Below are 24,562 nucleotides of genomic sequence, written 5' to 3'. Positions count from 1 at the left end.
ACTGTCAAACGACCCTAAAACACTTCTGCGAGCAGGCCTTTCTAATTGACCTGGCCCGGGTATCCTGGAAGGATATTGACCTCATCTCGTCAGTCGAGGATGCCTGGTCGTTCTCTAGAAGTCATTTCCTCACCATCTTAAACAAGCATGCCCCTTTCAAAAAATGTAGAACTAAGAACAGATACAGCCCTTGGTTCACTGCAGACCTGAATGCCCTCGACCAGCACAAAAAACATCCTGTGGAGGACTGCGCTAGCATCGAATAGTCTCCGCGAAACGCACCTTTTCAGGGAAGTCAGGAATCAATACACACACTCAGTCAGGAAAGCAAAGACTAGCTTTTTCAAACAGAAATTTGCATCCTGTAGCTCTAACTCCAAAAAGTTCTGGGACTGTCACGTTCGTCGTATGAATCGGACCAGGCGCAGCGTGGTATGCATACATTCTTTAATATAATAAGAATGAACACTGAACAAACAAACCAAAATAACAAAACAACACGTGAAGCTATACAAATGAATGCTGACAGGCAACTACACATAGACAAGAACCCACGAACACCAAAGGGAAAATGGCTACCTAAATATGATCCCCAATCAGAGACAATGATAAACAGCTGCCTCTGATTGGGAACCATATCAGGCCACAATAGACATACAAATCACCTAGACCTACAAAAACCCTAGACCTACAAAAACCCTAGACAATACAAAAACTAACGTACCCACCCTATTCACACCCTGACCTAACCAAAATATAAAGAAAACGGAGATCTCAAGTCAGGGCATGACAGGGACACTAAAGTCCATGGAGAATAAGGGGACCTTCTCCCAGCTGCCCACTGAACTGAGGCTAGGTACCACTGTCACCACCGATAAATCCACGATAATCGAGAATTTCAATAAGCATTTTTCTACGGCTGGCCATGCTTTCCTCCTGGCTACCCCAACCACGGCCAACAGCTCCGTACCCCCCGCAGCTACTTGCACAAGCCTCCCCAGCTTCTCCTTCACCCAAATCCATAGCAGATGGATAGCATATGTTCTGAAAGAGCTGCAAAACCTGGACCCGTACAAATCAGCTGGGCTAGACAATCTGGACCCTCTTTTTCTAAAATTATCCACTGCCTTTGTTGCAACCCCTATTACCAGTATTACCAGTCTGTTCAACCTATCTTTCGTATCGTCTGAGACCCCTAAAGATTGGAAAGCTGTCTCGGTCATCCCCCTCTTCAACGGGGGTGACACTCTAGACCCAAACTGTTATAGACCTATATCCATCCTGCCCTGCCTTTTCTAAAGTCTTTAAAAGCCAAGTTAAAAAACAGATCACTGACCAATTCGAATCCCACCGTACCTTCTCCGCTGTGCAATCCGGTTTCCGAGCTGGTCACGGGTGCACCTCAGCCACGCTCAAGGTCCTAAACGATATCATAACCGCATTCGATAAAAGACAGTACTGAGCAGCCGTCTTCATCGACCTGGCCAAGGCTTTCGACTCCGTCAATCAACACATTCTTATCGGCAGACTCAACAGCCTTGGTTTCTCAAATGACTGCCTCGCCTGGTTCACCAACTACTTCTCAGACAGAGATCAGTGTGTCAAATCGGAGGGCCTGTTGTCCGGACCTCTGGCAGTCTCTATGGGGGTACCAAAGGGTTCAATTCTCGGGCTGACTCTTTTCTCTGTATATATCAACGATGTCGCTCTTGCTGCTTGTGATTCCCTGATCCACCTCTACGCAGACGACACCATTTGGTATACATCTGGCCCTTCTTTGGACACTGTGTTAACAAACCTCCAAACAAGCTTCAATGCCATACAACTCTCCTTCCGTGGCCTCCAACTGCTCTTTATCTCTAGTAAAATCAAATGCATGCTCTTCAACCGTTCGCTGCCCGCACCCGCCCACCCGACTACCGCCACTGCTCTGGACGGTTCTGACTTAGAACATGTGGACAACTACAAATACCTAGGTGTCTGGCTAGACTGTAAACTCTCCTTCCACACTCATATTAAACATCTCCAATCCAAAATTGTATCTAGAATCAGCTTCCTATTTCGCAACAAAGCCTCCTTCACTCACATACCCTCGTAAAACTGACTATCCTACCGATCCTCGACTTCGGCGATGTCATTTACAAAATACCTTCCAACACTCAGCAAACTGGATGCAGTCTATCACAGTGCCATCCGTTTTGTCACCAAAGCCCCTAATACCACCCACCACTGTGACCTGTATGCTCTAGTCGGCTGGCCCTCGCTACATATTCGTCACCAGACCCACTGGCTCCAGGTCATTTATAAGTCTATGCTAGGTATAGCTCCGCCTTATCTCAGCTCACTGGTCACGATAAAAACACCGACCCGTAGCACGCGCTCCAGCAGGTATATCTCACTGGTCATCCCCAAAGCCAACACCTCCTTTGGCCGCCTTTCCTTCCAGTTCTCTGCTGCCAATGACTGGAACGATATGCAAAAAATCCCTGAAGCTGGAGACTTATATTTCCCTCACTAACTTTAAACATCAGTTATCTGAGCAGCTAACCGATCACTGCAGCTGTACATAGCCCATCTGTAAATAGCCCACCCAATCTACCTACCGCATCCCCATATTGCTTTTATTTACTTTTCTGCTCTTTTGCACACCAGTATTTCTACTTGCACATCATCATCTGCTCATCTATCACTCCAGTGTTAATTTGCTAAATTGTAATTACTCAACCATGGCCTATTTATTGCCTTACCTCCTCACGCCATTTGCACACACTGTAAATAGACGCTCATTTTTTCTATGGCGTTATTGACTGTATGCTTGTTTATTCCATGTGTAACTCTGTGTTGTTGTTTGTGTCGCACTGCTTTGCTTTATCTTGGCCAGGTCGCAGTTGTAAATGAGAACTTGGTCTCAACTAGCCTACCTGGTGAAATAAAATAAAAATTGCCTAGTAGGCAACCCAAGGAATTACTCCCTCAATGCGTCCAAGGCTAGGTCGTGACGTTCAGCCACTGCCTGGAACCCTTCCATCAGACCGCGAAGCAACTCCTCGTGCCTACCAATGGTGGATCCTTGGGAGGAGATGGCATTGCGGAGCTGGTCCAAGTCTGCTGAGTCAGTCGTGGCCAGTTCATACTATCAGATATCAAGGTAAGACCCAAGTGCAGACTGTGTGAAGTAACAATGTTTAATGTAACAGGGGTAGGCAAATGACAGGTAAAGGCAGGCAGGTGTCGATAATCCAGACAAGGAGCAAAGGTACAGGGTGGTAGGCAGGCTCAGGGACAGGAAGAGCTCAGTAATCCAGAGGGGGAGTAAATGTACAGGATGGCAGGCAGGCTCAGGGTCAGGCAGAGTGGTCAGGCGGGCGTGTACAAGGTCAGGACAGGCAAGGGTCAAAAACCAGGAGGACGAAAAAGAGAGTCTGGGAAAAGACAGGCGCTGACAGGACAAACGCTGTTAAGCTTGACAAACAAGATGAACTGGCACAGACAGACAGAAAACACAGGTATAAATACCCAGAGGATAAATGGGGAAGATGGGTGACACCTGGAGGGGGTGGAGACAAGCACAAGGACAGGTCAGATCAGGGCGTGACAGATATAACCATTTAATTTTCCCTTTTACTCTGTATTATGAGACATAATGTATTTAAAGAAGCCAAAACAGGAGTAGGCCTATAGAGAATTTTTGGGGGGCGCATGTCAAGAGTGTTGATAGTCTTTGAAGAAGAGAGCATTTGTCTTTTTAGGGAAGAGGGAGGCAGAAAAGTTGCAAGTTCATGAAATTGAGGTATTGTAAATCCCACTTCTACCTGTGGCAGGCAGGCGGTGGAAGTTCTGCTGTCCAGCTGACATTTTAATCCGTTTAGAGCCACCATGCAGGTAGTCATAGTAAGCTGACTCAGGGTCAGTGTACACTGTAAAACACTATTGAAGGATGAACTTCACAGAACTTCACAGATCACTAATCCATTCTTGTTCCGCATGGACAGTGCACCATTCTTGCATCTTGGTCATATTTTGCTTGTCTCGCCCTCAGGACAGCCTCCTTTGCTGTTTTTCTGTAGCTGCCATAAGACATTGGGGAGCGCATGGACAGTGAGAGGAATGCAAAGAGAAAAATGACTGAAGTTCCTTCTCTCTGATGTGTATCACACAGGCTGTGTACAGGAAGATAATTAAAAGTATAAGAGCTGGAGACCATTCAGTAGTTTAAACAAAGATAATTCCAATAGATACATCTCACCTTATTCACATAGCATTTTCCAGCATTTTGAAACTTCAGATGACTCCAAATAAACCCTCCCTTTAAGTAACTGTTGGATAAATTGCTGGGGGAATATACTTATTTTTCAAGTGTCAATCTCAGCCGAGTCTGCTTTTTCAGGCAATAAATGCACGTTTAAATTGAGCCAGTTTGGCAGAATAGCAATTCCTTGGAGAGTAATATCCCACTGATCTGGATATACTTTGCAATAAGATCCCAATAAGCCATGCATCTTCAAAAGAGATGCATACTCCTCACCCAAACGAATAAGATTGAATAAGCAATATTCCAACACTCTCAACCGCTCCTCTTGTGCCATCATCCTATTAAGGATTTATGGACATATGGACATACAAGATATGCCTCTTTTGTTTGAGAATATTATCTTTAAAGAGTTTATTGCTATGTCATCCCTGTTTATGATCTGGGTTGTGGTGTGGCCCACTTGTAAACAAGATCCAAATATGCAGGGAGAATAGATTAGAAAATTATAGGATGAGGTTTAGTACATGTCAAGTAAGTTCTGCAACTACAGGAAGTGATTGGATGTTTTAGCATTTCATTTCCATAGAGAGTGGCAAGCACTTCTGATGAATAGGTAATGCCATCCCTGCCAGGGAGCACTGCACCGGCTGGATTGTGGGAGGATTCCTGCAAGGTCTATTTTTTAGCAACTACGTAGACTATACTTGCTTGCTTGATTCTGCTATTTCAAATTACCACTTTTTCTTCAGGCTACAAATGACCAACTTTAACATGTGATGTTTGGTGGCTGTTTTTTCTTCAGCAGTTACATACAACATCGATGGGTGTGAAAATAAGACCTCCTACATGCATTTTTGAGTCCTTACAAAATGACTCTAGTAGGACATTAATTATACATCACATCGACTGCAAAATTCTACACAGGAAAGGCTCTCAAGGTCAATGGCAGAGAAAATCACTTTTTATAAATGGAGTGACTCAATTGGGTAATTAATAAGGACATGTTCTAATATCATACAGTGCAGTAAGATTGGCTGGGGCAAAGGAGTCTTGGGTGACCTTGATGTTGCCTCATTCCGTATTAGCAAAGATGGCAAAAAAAAATAACACAAGAAGCAATAGATTTGTCTTTTAAAAATGACCCAACACATTTAAAAGTACACTTTTTTATAAAGGATTCAGAGTCAAACAGAATAAAAAAACATTTCCACAAGGTCATCTGGTAAACAGATACCAGAATAGTAATTCATTTTCCTCTCCTTTCATAATGACACAAAGACATCTTGTATAACCATGAGTAGTTGCAGGGCTCACTGTTTAGAATCCTTTGAGTTTGAGTCTAACTATGTTTAAAAAAACACAGGACAGGCTTAAGGAATAGCCAGAGGAAAATTCATCTAAAAAATGTTATAAAACATAAAAAAATTCCAAAACCTTTGGCCTTTGGCAGCTTTTGCAATAAATGTGGTGAATATTTCACAAAAGTAACACACATTGATACAAAGATTTTGTATATTACATCATTGTTGCTTATGGGTTGCATGTTACTTGCATGTTACTACTGCTGTTGTTGTTGTTGACAATCCTTGGAAACCAAGAGAACAAATCCTTTTCCTCAGCAGATAAAAATTGACAGTTTATGAGCTGAATCTTCTGATGAGAAGTCTGTGTTTTCTTGGGTTTAGCCTGTGAAATCTGCCCGATGTCTACAGAGAAAAAGGCATGGAAGACAACAGCTAATCAGTGCACTTGTGACTGCCTAAAATGTCAGACTTAATTCCCTTTGATTATCAAAACCTATGGCCTCCTCATCTAATCTGTTTTAATTGTAGAGGGGATAAGTCTTCATTGTGATGATGGAGGTGGCTGTGTCTTTGAAAGTAATATTTAAGACAAGAAAGCATACTGTAGAGACGTTGGGTCAGCAACCGAAAGGTTGCTGGTTTGAATCCCCGAGCTGACAATGTGAAAGATCTGTATATGTGCCCTTGTGCAAGGCACTTAACCCTAATTACTCCTGTAAGTCACTTTGGATAAGGGTGTCTGCTAAATGACTAAAATGTAAATGTAACTTATTTCAGAACGTCAATAACTTGGCCAATTAAGCATACATACTCACAAACAGTATACATTTAGTTACAGTAAAGGAAATTCTCTTAAGTTTTTCTGTAGGAGAACCAAACCAGTGCTGTGAATGATCTAATTCATTAATCAAATTACCATAAACTCTGAGAAATCAAGGCTGGTTTGGGTGCACATCAGGTAGGCCTGGAATGTAATGTGGTTTGTGGTTACAAAAATTCTGCAAATAACACTCACTAAAAGAGTCTTCTATCAAAGTTATCAAATTATCAAAAATACAATAAATGTGATTGGGCATTCATATTTCAATCCCAACCTGCAGGTCTATCTTTACTTTCATTTACAGATATTTAAATTCTTGCATAGATGGGGAGATCAGGATAATGAATACCCTTGGCAACATGAGGTTGAGGTATTGCAGATTACAACCAATCAAGGGTATTGTTCAGAAGAAACGTTATGCAGCCATTATAATGTACAAGTGAGTAAGTTACTGGCTACAGGAAACAAACTCAGTCATGTTATCCATCAGATTTTAACACAAGCTAAACATACATTACCACACGTTGAAGCATACAAATAAATAAAATGCATTTGATCTATTCAAACCCATGAATATGATATACACTGCTCAAAAAAATAAAGGGAACACTTAAACAACACAATGTAACTCCAAGTCAATCACACTTCTGTGAAATCAAACTGTCCACTTAGGAAGCAACACTGATTGACAATAAATTTCACATGCTGTTGTGCAAATGGAATAGACAAAAGGTGGAAATTATAGGCAATTAGCAAGACACCCCCAAAAAAGGAGTGATTCTGCAGGTGGTGACCACAGACCACTTCTCAGTTCCTATGCTTCCTGGCTGATGTTTTGGTCACTTTTGAATGCTGTCGGTGCTCTCACTCTAGTGGTAGCATGAGACGGAGTCTACAACCCACACAAGTGGCTCAGGTAGTGCAGTTTATCCAGGATGGCACATCAATGCGAGCTGTGGCAAGAAGGTTTGCTGTGTCTGTCAGCGTAGTGTCCAGAGCATGGAGGCGCTACCAGGAGACAGGCCAGTACATCAGGAGACTTGGAGGAGGCCGTAGGAGGGCAACAACCCAGCAGCAGGACCGCTACCTCCGCCTTTGTGCAAGGAGGTGCACTGCCAGCGCCCTGCAAAATGACCTCCAGCAGGCCACAAATGTGCATGTGTCTGCTCAAACGGTCAGAAACAGACTCCATGAGGGTGGTATGAGGGCCCGACGTCCACAGGTGGGGGTTGTGCTTACAGCCCAGCACTGTGCAGGACGTTTGGCATTTGCCAGAGAACACCAAGATTGGCAAATTCGCCACTGGCGCCCTGTGCTCTTCACAGATGAAAGCAGGTTCACACTGAGCACATGTGACAGACGTGACAGAGTCTGGAGACGCCGTGGAGAACGTTCTGCTGCCTGCAACATCCTCCAGCATGACCGGTTTGGCGGTGGGTCAGTCATGGTGTGGGGTGGCATTTCTTTGTGGGGCCGCACAGCCCTCCATGTGCTCGCCAGAGGTAGCCTGACTGCCATTAGGTACCGAGATGAGATCCTCAGACCCCTTGTGGGACCATATGCTGACACATGCACATTGTGGCCTGCTGGAGGTCATTTTGCAGGGCTCTGGCAGTGCACCTCCTCGCACAAAGGCGGAGGTGGCGGTCCTGCTGCTGGGTTGTTGCCCTCCTACGGCCTCCTCCACGTCTCCTGATGTACTGGCCTGTCTCCTGGTAGCGCCTCCATGCTCTGGACACTACGCTGACAGACACAGCAAACCTTTTTGCCACAGCTCGCATTGATGTGCCATCCTGGATGAACTGCACTACCTGAGCCACTTGTGTGGGTTGTAGACTCCGTCTCATGCTACCACTAGAGTGAGAGCACCGCCAGCATTCAAAAGTGACCAAAACATCAGCCAGGAAGCATAGGAACTGAGAAGTTGTCTGTGGTCACCACCTGCAGAATCACTCCTTTTTTGGGGGTGTCTTGCTAATTGCCTATAATTTCCACCTTTTGTCTATTCCATTTGCACAACAGCATGTGAAATTTATTGTCAATCAGTGTTGCTTCCTAAGTGGACAGTTTGATTTCACAGAAGTGTGATTGACTTGGAGTTACATTGTGTTGTTTAAGTGTTCCCTTTATTTTTTTTGAGCAGTGTATATTATACATATGTTTTATCATTGTGAGGAACAGTAATATGCAAGGAACAATTATCCTGGCAGCAAATAACTTGAACAAAGATAGATTACACATACGTAAAATTATTTATTTGGTAACCTTGGTGAAATGGCATTCTTCAGCAGTGTAAAAAATGATTTACATTTTGATCAAGGAAAGCCTCCTTGATTGAAAAAGCATATGACATAAAGATACTGGATGGCTTCCATGTTACTATGGTGAGCACAGCTTTTATATTCTAGGGGAAGCTAGAGCTGTGTAGAAGTGTTTTTCCCCTCTGTCAAATCTGCAGGCCGTTGTCTGCAAGTAACACAAGAACCAGTTTGGGGACAGATTACATGTTACATTATTGCCATCTAGTGTTTGAAATTGTTCCGTTTTCTCAGATACTGGGGGATTATGGTTACAGGAGTTCATCCCATGTGATATACAGTGCATTCCGAAAATATTCAGACCCCTTGACTTTTTCCACATTTTGTTACGTTACAGCCTTATTCTAAAATATATTTTTTTGTATCCCTCATCATTGTACACACAATACCCAATAATGACAAAGCAAAATCAGGTTTTTAGAATTTTTTGCAAATGTATTGAAAATAAAAAACGTAATTACATTTACGTATGTATTCAGACCCTTTAATAAGTCCTTTGTTGAAGCACCTTTGGCAGCGATTACAGCCTCGAGTCTTCTTGGCTATGACGCCTCAAACTTGGCACACCTGTATTAGGGGAGTTTCTCCCATTCTTCTCTGTATATCCTCTCAAGCTCTGTCAGGTTGGATGGGGAGCTTCGCTGCACAGCTATTTTCAGGTCTTTCTAGAGATGTTCGATCAGGTTCAAGTCTGGGCTCTGGCTGGGCAACTCAAGGACATTCAGAGACTTGTCCCAAAGCCACTCCTGCGTTGTCTTACCTGTGTGCTTAGGGTCGTTGTCCTGTTGGAAGCTGAACCTTCGCCCCAGTCTGAGTACCTGAGCGCTCTGGAGCAGGTTTTCATCAAGGATCTCTCTGTACTTTGCTCCGTTCATCTTTCCCTCAATCCTGACTAGTCTCCCAGTGCCTGCCACTGAAAAACATCCCCACAGCATGATGCTGCCACAACCATGATTCACTGTAGGGATGGTGCCAGGTTTCCTCCAGACGTGACGCTTGGCATTCAGGCCAAAGAGTTCAATCTTGGTTTCATCGGACCAGAGAATCTTGTTTCTCATGGTCTGAGAGTCCTTTAGGTGCCTTTTGGCAAACTCCAAGTGGGCTGTCATGTGACCTTTACTGAGGAATGGCTTCTGTGTGGCCACTACCATAAAGGCCTGATGGTTGGAGTGCTACAGAGATGGTTATCCTTATGCAAGGTTCTCCCATCTCTACATTGGGCCTCTTTCAGAGTGACCATCGGGTTCTTGGTCACCACTGTGAACAAGGCCCTTCTCCCTCAATTGCTCAGTTTGTCTGGACTGGGCCAGCTCTAGGAAGAGTCTTGGTGGTTCCAAACTTCTTCCATTTAAGAATGATGGAGGCCCGTGTGTTCTTGAGGACCTTCAATGCTGGAGACATTTTTTTGGTACCCTTCCCCAGATCTGTGCCTCAACACAATCCTGTCTCGGAGCTCTAAGAACATTTTCTTCGACCTCATGGCTTGTTTTTTGCTCTGACATGCGCTGTCAACTGTGGAACTTTATATAGTCAGGTGTGTGCCTTTCCAAATCATGAATTTACCACATGTGGACTCCAATCATGTTGTAGAAACATATCAAGGATCATCAATGGAAACAGGATGCATAGCAAGGGTCTGAATACTTATGTAAATAAAAAAAAACATTAAAAAAATTCGAAAACCATATTTTCGCTTTGTCATTGTGGGGTATTATGTGTAGATTGATGATTTAATTTTAAAAAAAATCCATTTTACAATAAGGCTGTAACGTAACAAAATGTGGAAAAAGTCAAGGGGTCTGAATACTTTCCTGACTGCACTGTAATATACACTACCGTTCAAAAGTTTGGGGTCACTTAGAAATGTCCTTGTTTTTGAAAGAAAAGCATTTTTTTTGTCCATTTAAAATAACATCAAATTGATCAGAAATACAGTGTAGACATTGTTAATGTTGTAAATACCTATTGTAGCTGGAAATGGCTGAGAATTAAGGAAATATCTACGTAGGCTTACAGAGGCCCATTATCAGCAACTGATTTTGGATCAGTAGGAGTGAGATTTTTGGAAAGAGTGGATTCCTGCTTTTCGGCCAACCCATACATTGTTTCAAGCTGGATAAAGGACCAACTGGGAATGGTTACATCTTTGATAGTTTTGAGAAGTGGAATTGTTTTGATTCTTTTGTGTAACAGCCTCCCAGAGGAAGCGGGCGCTTCGAGTCACGCGGCTAGGGGCTCAACCTGTAGTGTGCTTTGATATTCTGTGAGGGCTTATGTTCTGAACCTGCTTCACTGCATTAGGTCCTAAGGATTCGGACATGTTGCAGCAGTGTGTAAGAGATTCCACAATGTGAGAAATTGCAGGAGGGCATGGTCAGAGGGAGTTTGCAGTTGGGATAGAGAATGCACTGTGTCAACTGTGGGGGTGCCCATGCAGCTGTGGATCAGAAGAGCCCTGTGAGAGAGGGACAGGTTGAGATTGTTCGAGTGGGGCAGAATGTTTCCTATGCTGAGGCAGTGAAGAGAGTAGAGGATAGCCCAAAGGTGAGTGAGTTGACTGGGAGCCCCCACAGTGAATAGTCCTGTAGAGAGTTTTAGTAAGGTTGGATTTCTTGCAATTATAGCGTTGGTGATCAACTGCATTGTACTGATGGAGCGGAAATCATCAGGATAGATGTGGTAGTTGCAGATAAATATTTCGGTGTAAGATTTTTTAGTGCAGAAGATCTACAGAAAGTTTTGAGAGAAGGGGTTCCATCCTCCCAGGCCGACGGCCTGGTGTAGGATCGTTTAGGGCTAAGTAGTGGGATTGGTTGGTGGGTTTGGGGGCTAGTGTATAGGATGGCAGGTAGGTGAAAAATCTGTTTCCTTGAGCAAGGATAAGTGTGTCTGCTAAATGGCTGAAATGTAAATGTATATTAGGTGCAGGGTGAGATGGTGGTGCAATTTAAGGTTTTCCCTTTATTTTTTGTTTTGTCACAATGTGGAATGCACATTCCGAACTGAGAAAGGAAGCAATACGCCAAAACACGTCTAGTCTACCGGAAATTCAGAAGAAGAAGTCTGTCTCTCACTGACGTCAATGCAGGACTAGGTTGCGCCATTTTGAAAGTAGAAGCAGGGAGAGGGAAATTTTGCAAGCAAGCAGCCAGCTAAACAAGAAGCTTTGCAAGGTGTTCCAAGGGAGCGTTGCTGATTGTCAAAGCACTGCTAAGCAAGATAAGTGACATGAGAAGTTGAAGAATAGTAGGGGGGAAAAGCCACACACTCTATAGCTTTACGATTCACCTGCACATCGATATTCTGCTTGTACACACCCTAGCACGGTAAACTGGAAAGATAAGCAAGGGCCCCAACCAAGACAAGCCCTCCTCGACAGAGATTCCCTCTCCACCATGGCAGGTAAAGTTAACTAGCAGGCTAGTAAAATAAATAAAATGGTAAAGTTAATCGCCCATAAAGTCTATAAATTGTTTTGATGTAGCGTTAGATTGTCCGTTTTCTTGCCATTTAGAGAGAAGCTAGCTAGCTAAGGTTAGCATACTACGTCTACGAGTTGAGAGTGTAAACGCTGCTCTGCATGTGTTGACCAGCGTTAGTGGAGGATTCGGCTAGGTTAGCTAGCTAACTCTACCCTCAACATTTTGATAGCTAATGTTACCTAACTTTATCTGTGTTAGTTATCACTTCCACTCTGTATTGAAGCTAACGTTACCAAGCAAGGATGTCTATAAGTTGCTCAATAGTTCTCTTGATGATGTTTTATGGAAAGTAGCTACAGTAGTCAGGAGATTATAAACAAAGCATGCTGATCAGGAATATTCATATTGTCTTTGACATCAGAACCATGATGATGCAGCTTTTGATTTCCAAAGCATTGCTGTTTGTGCGGTTCTAGGAGCTGGCGGCGGAGGCAATGATGTGCAGTGGTGTTTTTCTCAAGTCAAAGGAGCGATTGATGACGATGTGGCTGAAGGTATGACTGATGATTCAGACTCTAGACTGCTAACTAGCTAGTTGATGTAGTGTGCAGTTAGCAACGACAGCCACCGACTCACTTTCACCTCTCCTCTCAAAACATACGATAACTTCAATTCAAATCACGGAAAACAACAAGCGTTTATTAGAGACGGGCTTCTATTTGAGCCAGGCATCAGGCATCTATTAATACATAGACGTTTGCTCATTTGCATAGCTAGTTGATTTTGTTTAATTCCTGCATTCACTTCAAGCATTTTAATCAATCTATTCATTGCCTGCACAAATATGTTTGTCATGTGCACACAGTGTCAACAATCATTTTGTCTTAGTATGCCTATTTAGAAGTTGTTGACTTTTTGTGCTTGCCAGTTAACAGCTGAGAACTGCAAGCTACTGTTATCAGCCAATGGCTAGCAGTTTCTTACTCGCGATGAAAAAACGGATGATTTCCATAATTTAAAAAAAAGTAATTATTTAATTATTTAATGTAACACATCAAACTTTAAACCTGGTAATCTATTCATGGTAACCTCGTAAACAATTCATTTAGACACAAGGTTTATTTGCTGAAATGTGTGCCTTTGCCCGGCTATTAAAAGGGACAGGTGGCTTTTTGAGACTCAGTTTAATTTAAGTTTTACGGTACCCACCAAACATGTCAAATAATAAAGGGACATGGCAATTTTGCGATCAGATGTGATGGTGCGTAATTGATTGTCTGGAAATGGTCAGTGACCCAAAACGAAAGGTAAGGTGATGTTGGGTGATTCTCATGACGGAGATATAGTCTTTCATGCCATGCAGTTTTGGTCTGTAGCCTTCTTCATCTCATGATGCAGGTTAGTAAAGCATTGGTAAAGAGCCAATGTTAACTGTTGTACTTTTCCACTTAAACTCATTAAGACGCTGGGAACACTATGGCACTTTTGCTTTTTAATTTGAGAGCTAGTAGCCTAATTGGGTTTAGGTTGCATAGACGGTGTGCTTAGTTGCACATAACATATAGGGAAAGGTATAATGACTCTTGGGTGCCTTTGGCTCACCTCCTCTGTTGAAGTGTGTGAATAGCTTGGAGCCGAGTATGATTGATCACGTGTCCACATTACAAGGTTCTGTTTACAGTACAAGCTTTGCCTGAGAACAAGCGTAACAAAGCAGAGTAGGTCAGGATCTGTATGTGTCTGTAGCTAGGTTTCCATCCAATTGGCAACAGATTTTCATGTGAATATTCAAAAATCTGCATAAAAACAATAGGAGCATTTTCTAGAGATGTTTCCATCAAATGTACTTGTTGTGGATAAAGGCTGTGCGTGATGATATAGTGCACCTAAATACAGTTGAAGTCAGAAGTTTACATACACCTTAGCCAAATACATTTAAACTAAGTTTTTCACACTTCCTGACATTTAATCCTCGTAAAAATTCCCTGACTTAGGTCAGTTAGGATCACCACTTTTATTTTAAGAATTTGAAATGTCAGAATAATAGTAGAGAATCTTTTATTTCTTTCATCATATTCCCAGTGAGTCAGAAGTTTTTCTTCTGAGGTCTTGACTGACTTCTTTTGATTTTTCCATGATGTCATGCAAAGAGGCACTGAGTTTGAAGGTAGGCCTTGAAATACATCCACAGGTACACCTCCAATTGACTCAAATGATGTCAATTAGCCTAACAGACGCTTCTAAAGCCATAACAAAAATTTCTGGAATTTTCCAAGCTGTTTAAAGGCACAGTCAACTTAGTGTATGTAAACTTCTGACCCACTGGAAATGTGATACAGGGAATTATAAGTGAAATAACCTGTCTGTAAACAATTGTTGGAAAAATGACTTGTGTCATGCACAAAGTAGATGTCCTAACCGACTTGCCAAAACTATAGTTTGTTAACAAGAAATTTGTGGAGTGGTTGAAAAATGAGTTTTAATGACTCCAACCTAAGTGTATGTAAACTTCTGACTTCAACTGTATAAAATTGACAGTTAAATTACCATGTACCTATTTTAAAAAGTACAATTTCAATTGCTTTCCATCGCATTTTCAACTCTACTGATGGTTTTGTCACACAAAAAAAGTGCATTGTATAGCAAATGTGACCACTCTGGCCTTGGCACGTGCGCTCTAGCCAGCAGCTCACAGACACATTTAGGTTTAACCTATGTGAGGAGATTATTATGGACAAAAGAGAAAGTGTTTTTATTTGTTTAACAGCAGCCAATCATCGATTCTCAAGTCACCAGAATAAGACGCTCAATATTTATTTGAAAGGAGCATCAAGCTGATCTCCGTGTACTTTCACCACCCTGTGAAGTTCGTTGTTTATTTAATCTAGCCTAGTAAACTGCATGCTTTCCCAAGTCGTACTGGGAGGATCACACAATATATCATCACGTGACTCAGTTTGCTTCGATATGGTAGTTATGTCAACATTTGTGCATAAGTGTTTCCACTGCCATTTCTCTCTCATAATTACATTTACAGACACACAAAAATCCTTTCTTGTCTAGTGTGTTTTGTAGACATTTGGAACATTTACCAACAAATGTGCAGTTTCCATGAGGCCTGTCACTTTTTCCTGACATGTACTTTACTTGCATAAAAAGGTTGAATGGAAACCTTGTTGCTGTGTGCCTGTCCCGTTAAATTAATCTAAACAGACTTTCAGACATGCGAAAGGCTGCAGGACCCAGACAGTGGCAATGTGGGACATGCAACAGTTTTCATGCTGCAACAAAATATAGTTTATTTCTGCTTGTTTCCTTTCCCCTTTGTCTGTTCCTATTGGAACTGTGGAGAGGCAGTGTGTGGCTGTGGCAGGAGCTGAGTCAAGCACTTCTCCATAGCACTCCTGTTATGTCGGGGATAGCACTACCCTACACTCAGGCTTGTGCCAACCTCAGTCATAAGGGAGAGATTGTTGAGCTAAAGGCAGCGGGATGAGAATTCTATGGAAGTGGTTAGCTGCAGATGCTATGTTTGTTTTACATTTTCCCTCTGGGGTGGTTAAGTAGGCCTATACCTTGCTTTCCACAGCTTCTCAAAATCAGATTTAGGCTAGTAGTATTATGCTCAGTAGTGAAATCAGTGCACCACTGTTGGGCACTAGACACATTGCTAAATGGAGAGTTCCCCACCTCAAAAACCATGACAAATGTTGATACATCTATTATTTTGCAAAAATAAATTTAACCTACTACTTGTCATGTTATTTGTAACAGCTGACATCATATCCACTGTGGAATTCAATCACTCTGGGGAGCTACTAGCCACTGGGGACAAGGGGGGCCGCGTTGTGATCTTTCAGCAGGAGCTAGAGGTAAGTAAAGGTTCCTGCTCAACACAGTCCACTAAAATCAATTACTTGACTGAATCTTGTCTCAGTAGTATATTTATTTTTTACATGATTGGACCCAAAATCTGTTATGCATGTTGTCATTGTGCAGAGCAAGAACCAGCCACAGTGCCGTGGGGAGTACAATGTTTACAGCACCTTCCAGAGCCACGAGCCTGAGTTCGACTACCTGAAGAGCCTTGAGATCGAGGAGAAGATCAACAAGATCCGGTGGCTGCCTCAGAAGAACGCTGCACAGTTCCTCTTGTCCACAAATGGTCAGCAGATTAGTGTGTGCATGTACCTCCCCAGCCCTTCCTCTGGTGAAGATGGGGAAACTCTAGATAAGCTGTTTTATTAAATTGACTCATTTGTATGATTTGAGTAGGAGAGGGATCAACAGAAATATGTAGTTTGTGCAGAAGCAGTGTGACATGCATGTGTGTTGTCTTGCAGATAAAACTATAAAGCTGTGGAAAATCAGTGAACGGGACAAGCGACCAGAGGGGTACAACCTCAAGGAAGAGGATGGGCGCTACAGAGACCCCACTACCGTCACAACACTACGGGTGTGTAGACCTTCACGTACCCACTACCTATACCCTACACACTCAAAGACCCCAACACTGACACAACTAAGAGTGTGTAGACTCACCCTATACACCTAATCCTATACACACACAACTCATACTACAGAACCTGCTAAATCTCTTCTTCACCATCAGGTCCCAGTGTTTCAGCCGATGGACCTGATGGTTGAGGCCAGCCCCAGGCGAGTGTTTGCTAATGCACACACCTACCACATCAACTCCATCTCAGTCAACAGTGACTGTGAGACCTACTTGTCTGCCGATGACCTTCGCATCAACCTCTGGAACCTAGAGATCACTGACCGCAGCTTTAGTATCCTCTGTTTGGTCCCCATCACTTTTTCCTTTCGTGCTGTCTGATAGAATATATATATATATGTAGACTGTCTTGGATAGTACTGTAATCAATTTGACTGAGACAGTTCAATAAAGCACAATTCAAGTAATTTGTGGGTCAGGGTAGTTCAGGAGCCCCCTTATCTGTGGTGGTGTCAGAGCTTTTATGTTTGCCCTTGACCTCACTGACCTCAGACATTGTGGACATCAAGCCAGTCAACATGGAGGAGCTGACAGAGGTGATTACAGCAGCAGAGTTCCATCCAAACCAGTGCAACACATTTGTCTACAGTAGCAGCAAGGGCACCATCCGCCTCTGTGACATGAGAGCATCCGCTCTCTGTGACCAGCACTCCAAACGTAAGTGGCATCTGACAGTGGAGTCAAAGATTTTGTGCCCTGTGGAGACGACTAGGTAAAGTGACTAAAATGGCATATTGATTGAAATGACTACTACATGTACGCAGTTTTTCGGAGACAGATTAAAAGTACTGAGAAGCCCAGAAATTTCAGAGACCTTGGAAGCAGATGTTTCAAGAGTCCATTCCTGTCATTGACTACTCAATCAATCAAATGTATTTATAAAGCCCTTACATCAGCTGATGTCCCAAAGTGCTGAAAAGAAAACCAGCCAATGAACTGACTAAGCGAGCACACTTCTCCTTGTCTCATTCAGTGTTTGAAGAGCCTGAAGATCCAAGCAATCGTTCATTCTTCTCTGAGATTATCTCCTCCATCTCTGATGTCAAGTTCAGCCACAGTGGGCGCTACATGATGACCCGGGACTACCTGTCCGTCAAAATCTGGGACCTCAACATGGAGTCCCGTCCAGTAGAGACTTATCAGGTCAGCTGGTGTCTGTGTGGTGGGAGATGGTGACATCATGGATGTTGCATCCAAAATTCTATTTGCTTGTCAAATCTCTAAACTTTAGTTTGATACCAAAGTCTTCCACTAGGGGGAGATATAGTGTATACATGTGTCCTTTACGTGTACACTTGTCCTGTATTGGCCCTTGTTTTATTTGATGGTTTTCAAGCAAGGATACATTCAGTTGATTATTGTATCATTTGTTATCATTTGATGGTATGCTTATATTAGACTGAACCAATGTATTTTTTGTGCAAATATGATGTACTGTTTTCAGTGTCTTGATAAACTATCATTTTCCTCCCAACAGGTTCATGAATACCTCAGGAGTAAACTGTGCTCACTCTATGAGAACGACTGCATCTTTGATAAGTTTGAGTGCTGCTGGAATGGAAACGACAGGTGAGAGTCAAGTTTAGCATTAGGTTTAGAATTATGAATAGCTGTCTGACATTGATCATGAAGTTGATGCTGTATGATACATTAGATCAGGGATGGGCAACTCCAGTCCTCTGGGGCTAGAGTGGTGTCACACTTCTCCCCCTCCCTAACAAATACAGCTGATTTAAACAAATTGCATTCTAAACTGAAGATCATGATTAGTTGTTTATAGGAGTCCGGTGTGTTAGCTGGGGCAATCAATCAGGCCCCCGAGGACTGAAGTTGCCCATCCCTGCATTAGATCAATGTTAGACATTGAGGACACATTAAAGAGTAATAGTTGTATTTATTTTGAAGTTGTACATAGTTATGTTCCATTTGGCCTGCAGAAGAAAGGCTGTAGCTACTGTAAGATACAGTACATGGGGATATCCCCTCATCTGAACTGAGCGGCACAGACCTTATCAAAGGCTGCCTTTATCGCTGTCAAACAGAGCTCAAGGCTCACCCTTGCATTTTCATGTGACTCCGCCTGCAGTTTGATAAACGGCATTGGCACTTGGATTGGAACCAGTTGCTATGGTCAGATTACATGAAAATAGAGCTATTTGGCGACACGCCAATGGCCGGTTTGGCGTTGAAAAACAGAAGCATATGCAGAGAAGTACCTCATATCTACGGTAAAATATGGTAGTGGAAATGGTTAATTGACCACAAAAGCACTATATTTGCAATGGCCATCTGTCTCCAGACTTGAACCCTTTGAAAATCTGTACTTTGAATTGAAGAAGGCAGTCCATAGCAGCAGACAAAGTATATCAATGATCTAAAAAGATTTTGTATGGAATAATGGTTTAAGATCCCTCCCAACATGTTCTCCAATCTCAACATTTTAGAAAAAGGCTGTGCCATTATCCTCGCACGGGGAGGGTGTTAGACTATTGAAACAGGGGGGCCAATAATTTTGACCCCTATCTTCTTTACTTTTTAAAATTTGTATTACTTGTTAATCTCTTTCTCTGAGCTATTGTATTAGCATTTTTTTTTAAAGAATTTCCCCCTTTTTGCATTCCATATAGGTCTGTGTTTATTTTATAAAGTATTTTTGCTTATTTTAATCAAGGGTGCCAATAATTATGGACCTGACTGTAAATTTATTTGACCTTTTATTTAGCTAAGCAAGTCAGTTAAGAACAAATTCTTATTTACAATGACGGCCTAGGAACAGTAGGTTAACTGCCTTGTTCAGGGGCAGAACAACAGATTTTTACCTCGTCAGCTCAGGGATTTGAACTAGAAACCTTTCGGTTACTGGCCCAACGCTCTAACCACTAGGTTATCTGCTGCCCCAAATGCCACAATACAGTTGAATTTTGTATGGTCTTAATATGCCTGAGAAATGTTTTGGTTCGATTCTGTGATTGAAAGACTTGGATGTGAAACCACTGTCAGTCTGCCACTACCTCAGTTTCATTCCCCACCCTTGTCCTCCTCAGTGTTGTGATGACAGGCTCATACAACAACTTCTTCAGGATGTTTGACCGAGGCTACCGGCAGGATGTGACCCTGGAGGCGTCTCGGGAGAGCAGTAAGCCTCGTTCTGTGCTCAAGCCCCGCAAGGTGTGCACAGGTGGGAAGCGCAAGAAGGACGAGATCAGTGTAGACAGCCTGGACTTTAACAAGAAGATCCTCCACACGGCCTGGCACCCTCAGGACAACATCATTGCAGTGGCCACCACTAACAACCTCTATATATTTCAGGACAAACTGTAACAAATATTCAATGAACCCTTCATATCCCAGATCCCACTTTAGCCTCACTACTCTGGTCCCCAACATCTCGACTGGAGAAGTGCAGCAAAACGCCTCTGTTTTGATGGCTTTCTTAGTCTTATTTCCTGTTCAGGGGGCTCCAACAGTACCACACTTCTTCTGCCACATTGCAACTGTTGTCCACTACATCCCAAAGGGAACACTTTTATAACACTAGTCTTTAAGATATTGTTTATTTTGTTAATTTACTATGTTGCTCATTTAACGGTTTTGGTGCCACAAGCATTTTTTATATATACAAGCATTTTTTCTTTTGATAGGAAGTTGTTCCCTCCATCGTTGACACAGATCACAACATTGCTATTCTTCACTGACCAAATTGGCAAGCTGACAGCTCTCAATTTTTGTCCCAGGTCATTTGTCAAATTTCCAAGTTTGCTCACCCTCCTCTTTCACATACAGTACACACTTACTCTAAACATTGATGTAGACAAGCATACACACGCAATAGCTCAACTCAGTTGGTGGGCTGGGTTGGGGTCTGGGGGTAATTTCGAGACGACCATGTAAAATATACAGTTAGCCAGTCTGAGACTACAGACAAGGGTTAACCCTCTGGTAAGCACAGTGCCCTTCTCCAGAGCTAGCCTACAGTATGAAGCCATTGCTTTTCCAAGTAAACGGTAGTGGGCAGAGGCATTGCAGCCTAATCTCCTTCTTGCACTTAGAGTGCCACCATGTACAGCTCATCACAGAGGCTCCAGTGCAGTAATTGCAGGAGAAAGACAGGCCTGCCTTGGCTGACCTGCATGATTTGTCAGTTTTTAAATGTGAGCGGCAACCATTTGTACCTCTGCTGCTCAGTTCCATGCATGCGTCTTGACTTATGCTTATGTTTCTTGTGAATTTTTAAGTTTTCCCTCTGGATCAAGTTTTGTTTGTTTTTTAATGATGTTTTGTACTTCAGATAAAGAATAATCACTATAATTAGTTTATTTTTGTATGAATTAAGAAGACAGAAATATTGATTCATATTCTTTAATCCCCTCTCACTACTTGGTGTAGTCTGATCACTGTTGTCTATTAAGCTGTAGGTTTTGGACGGATCTATGGACTGAAGGATTACTTGGACTGGTGATAGTTAATCTGACTTATTGTGTTAAATTCACGTGAGCTGCGGGTTTAAAGATGGAGTGCATATTAATGTGCCATTAATAAAGGCTTTATGCATGTTGGATGTCCAAATAAGTATTTTCAGGTATGTGTCACTTTGGAATCATAATGGTCATTTGTTTTTGTATTTGGGTTACTGTAACCGATATTGACTGGAATGGATTCGGGTGCTTCTGAGTTAAAGCTAGTTCATTTGCGCTAATTGTTTTAACTCCGGTGTGGATCTGTGTGCATCCGTTTGTTTGCCATGGCTGTGTTTTCCAAAAAAATTGCACTGAGTAAAAGAGAATTTTATTATTAATAGCCCATTGTACGTTGGTTGAGAATGGGAAAGGCATTATCTGTTTGCTTCAGTTTGACTGAAGAAATGCTCTTAACCGTGCGTTCACTGAGTATCAGGTTTATTGACTAGACAGGGTTACTGACTTGAAATATTTGATGAAACAATATTTTCTCTCTTTGATTGTGCATAAGTTTTTTATGCAGGAAACAAACTAAACTGTTAAGTGAGTTGTGTTAGTGGGTATCATTGGATGGAATTACTGGGTAATGTCAGCTCAGGGCATTGGAGACAGTATTTCAAATAAACGGCATTTCCAGCGTTTGTACTGTATTTAGTCAATGTGGCATTCTTTGTTGATATTTTGGGAAGTAAATCATTTTTTGTTCTGTCTGTAGCACATGGCTACGCGAATACTTGATTGACGAGATACCAATTGTGAGCCATTTGATCGTAATAAGTTAGCATTAAGCGTATCAATTGAGTCTCATTTACTAGTAAGGCTACCAATAAGCACTATTGCAGACTGTGCAATAAAGGTCATTAGCTCTACTGGTGTTGTGAGGGTCACTTCCTCATGTCCTTGTTGAATACTTAGATTTTCTTATGTTTGTTTTGTGGACAGTTTATAATGGCTGTCACTTATAATAGCTGTTGTGAAAATGTGTCATAACATGAGGAAGAAGAGTAGCCTACTACTAGCCTTATGTTTAGTTATGGTTAAGATGTAAAATGCTCAATAGGAGAAGCAACACGTGATACCCCTAACCCCATACCGCCATCACACTCTTGGCATTAGAACATCACGGCTCAGTTACGGTACAAATGTAATTTTTGCCACAGATTGGATCTTATTTATATATATATATATATATATATATACATACATATATACATACATACATACATACATACATACATACATACATACATACATACATACATACATACATACATACATACATACATACATACATACATACATACATACATACATACATACATACACACATACATACATACACACATACAGTTGAAGTCGGAAGTTTACATACACCTTAGCCAAATACATTTAAACCCAGTTTTTCACAATTCCTGACATTTAATTCTTGTATAAATTCCCTGTCTTAGGTCAGTTAGGATCACCACTTTATTTTAAGAATGTGAAATGTCAGAATAATAGTATAGAGAGTGATTTATTTCTGTCTTTCATCACATTCCCAGTGGGTCAGAAGTTTACATACACTCAATTAGTATTTGGTACCATTGCCTTGTTTAACTTGTGTCAATTGTTTCGGGTAGCCTTCCACAAGCTTCCCACAATAAGTTTGGGGGAATTTTGGCCCATTCCACCTGACAGAGCTGGTGTAACTGAGTCGGGTTTGTTGTAGGCCTCCTTGCTCGCACATACTTTTTCAGTTCTGCCCACAAATTTTCTATAGGATTGAGGTCAGGGCTTTGTGATGGCCACTCCAATACCTTGAATTTGTTGTCCTTATGCCATTTTGCCACAATTTTGGAAGTATGCTTGGGGTCATTGTCCATTTGGAAGACCTATTTGCGACCAAGCTTTAACTTCCTGACAGATGTCTTGATGTTGCTTCAATATATCCACACAATTTCCTTTCCTCATGATGCCATCTATTTTGTGAAGTACACCAGTCCCTCCTGCAGCAAAACACCCCCACAACATGATGCTGCCACCCCCGTGCTTCACGGTTGGGATGGTGTTCTTCAGCTTACAAGCATCCCCCTTTTTCCTCCAAACATAACTGGTCATTATGGCCAAACAGTTCTATTTTTGTTTCATCAGACCAGAGGACATTTCACCAAAATGTACGATCTTTGTCCCCATGTGCAGTTGCAAACCGTAGTCTGGCTTTTTTATGGCAGTTTTGGAGCAGTGGTTTCTTCCTTACTGAGTGGCCTTTCAGGTTATGTGGATATAGTTGCTTTTGTACCTGTTTCCGCCAGCATTTTCACAAGGTCTTTTGCTGTTGTTCTGGGATTGATTTGCACTTTCCACACCAAAATACGTTCATCTCTAGGAGACAGAACGCGTCTCCTTCCTGAGCGGTTTGACAGCTGCGTGGTCCCATGGTGTTTATACTTGCATACTATTGTTTGTACAGATGAACGTGGTACCTTCAGGCGTTTTGGAAATTGCTCCCAAGGATCAACCAGACTTGTGGAGGTCTACAATATTTTTTCTTCTGAGGTCTTGGCTGATTTCTTTTGATTTTCCCATGATGTCAAGCAAAGAGGCACTGAGTTTGAAGGTAGGCCTTGAAATACATCCACAGGTACACCTCCAATTGACTCAAATTATGTCAATTAGTCTATTTGAAGCTTCTAAAGCCATGACAACATTTTCTGGAATTTTCCAAGCTGTTTAAAGGCACAGTCAACTTAGTGTATTAACTTCTGACCCACTGGAATTGTGATAACGTGAAATAATGTCTGTAAACAATTGTTGGAAAATTTACTTGTCATGCACAAAGTAGACGTCCTAACCGACTTGCCAAAACTATAGTTTGTTAACAAGAAATTTGTGGAGTGGTTGAAAAACGAGTTTTAATGACTCCAACCTAAGTGTATGTTAACTGCGATCTTCAACTGTATATCTCTGCTGTCAGTTTAGACTAAAACAATACTTGGAGACACCTGATCAAAATAAAATAATACTTTCCCCCACACACTCCTGTCTTCACAGCTCTTGTCTAAAGCCACCAAATGTCATTCAGAAGGACCTAATTGCCTTTATCATAGCAGAGGAAATTAGATCAAGTATGTTTCCTGAAGTGACTGGCGGCTTGTCAGGCAGGAGAATGCTCAGGGGGACTTAAATATAATGTATTCACAGGACTCACAACTGAATGCACTTTTTATTTTTGTGAATTTCTTTTATTTTTATGTTTTGTTTTGAGGGACTCTTGATAAAGATTGGGAAATTCTGGGTGATTTAAAAGGAATACAGCAGTTTTAAAGGTTCACAGTATAGGTCTGTTTGCATTTGTCGAACAGAATAAAATACAGTTTAGGTTAATGAGTAATAAAGAATGAATACAATAATTGTAATACGTTTCTGACTTCTTTCACAGTGAGATGCCTTGTATTTTTATGTCCTCATAATGTATAATGTTCTTATATAGGAAA

The 24,562-nt window shown here is 41.9% G+C and overlaps 1 protein-coding gene across 1 annotated transcript; it reads left to right on the top strand.

The window, feature by feature from the left end:
- Positions 1–11,611: 11,611 nt before the first annotated feature.
- LOC129853519 (serine/threonine-protein phosphatase 2A 55 kDa regulatory subunit B alpha isoform) lies at positions 11,612–24,484 on the top strand. Its single transcript, XM_055919648.1, has 10 exons — positions 11,612–12,096; positions 12,593–12,670; positions 15,891–15,988; positions 16,116–16,281; positions 16,460–16,572; positions 16,729–16,906; positions 17,125–17,289; positions 17,606–17,775; positions 18,110–18,201; positions 19,677–24,484. The coding sequence occupies exons 1-10, from the start codon at positions 12,090–12,092 to the stop codon at positions 19,951–19,953; spliced, it is 1,344 nt and encodes a 447-aa protein (XP_055775623.1). The 5' UTR covers positions 11,612–12,089; the 3' UTR covers positions 19,954–24,484.
- Positions 24,485–24,562: the final 78 nt, after the last annotated feature.

This window comes from Salvelinus fontinalis, chromosome 4 (genome assembly GCF_029448725.1).
Source record: "Salvelinus fontinalis isolate EN_2023a chromosome 4, ASM2944872v1, whole genome shotgun sequence".
NCBI classification, from domain to species: Eukaryota; Metazoa; Chordata; class Actinopteri; order Salmoniformes; family Salmonidae; genus Salvelinus; species Salvelinus fontinalis.
The sequence above is the reverse complement of the archived record's forward strand: the minus strand, read 5'-3'. Positions and strand labels throughout refer to the sequence as shown.

Coding starts and splice junctions, on each gene's coding strand:
- LOC129853519 (XM_055919648.1), top strand. Junction 16,282..16,459: donor GTTCCTCTTGTCCACAAATG/GTCAGCAGATTA, acceptor GTTGTCTTGCAG/ATAAAACTATAAAGCTGTGG. Junction 17,290..17,605: donor CTGTGACCAGCACTCCAAAC/GTAAGTGGCATC, acceptor TGTCTCATTCAG/TGTTTGAAGAGCCTGAAGAT.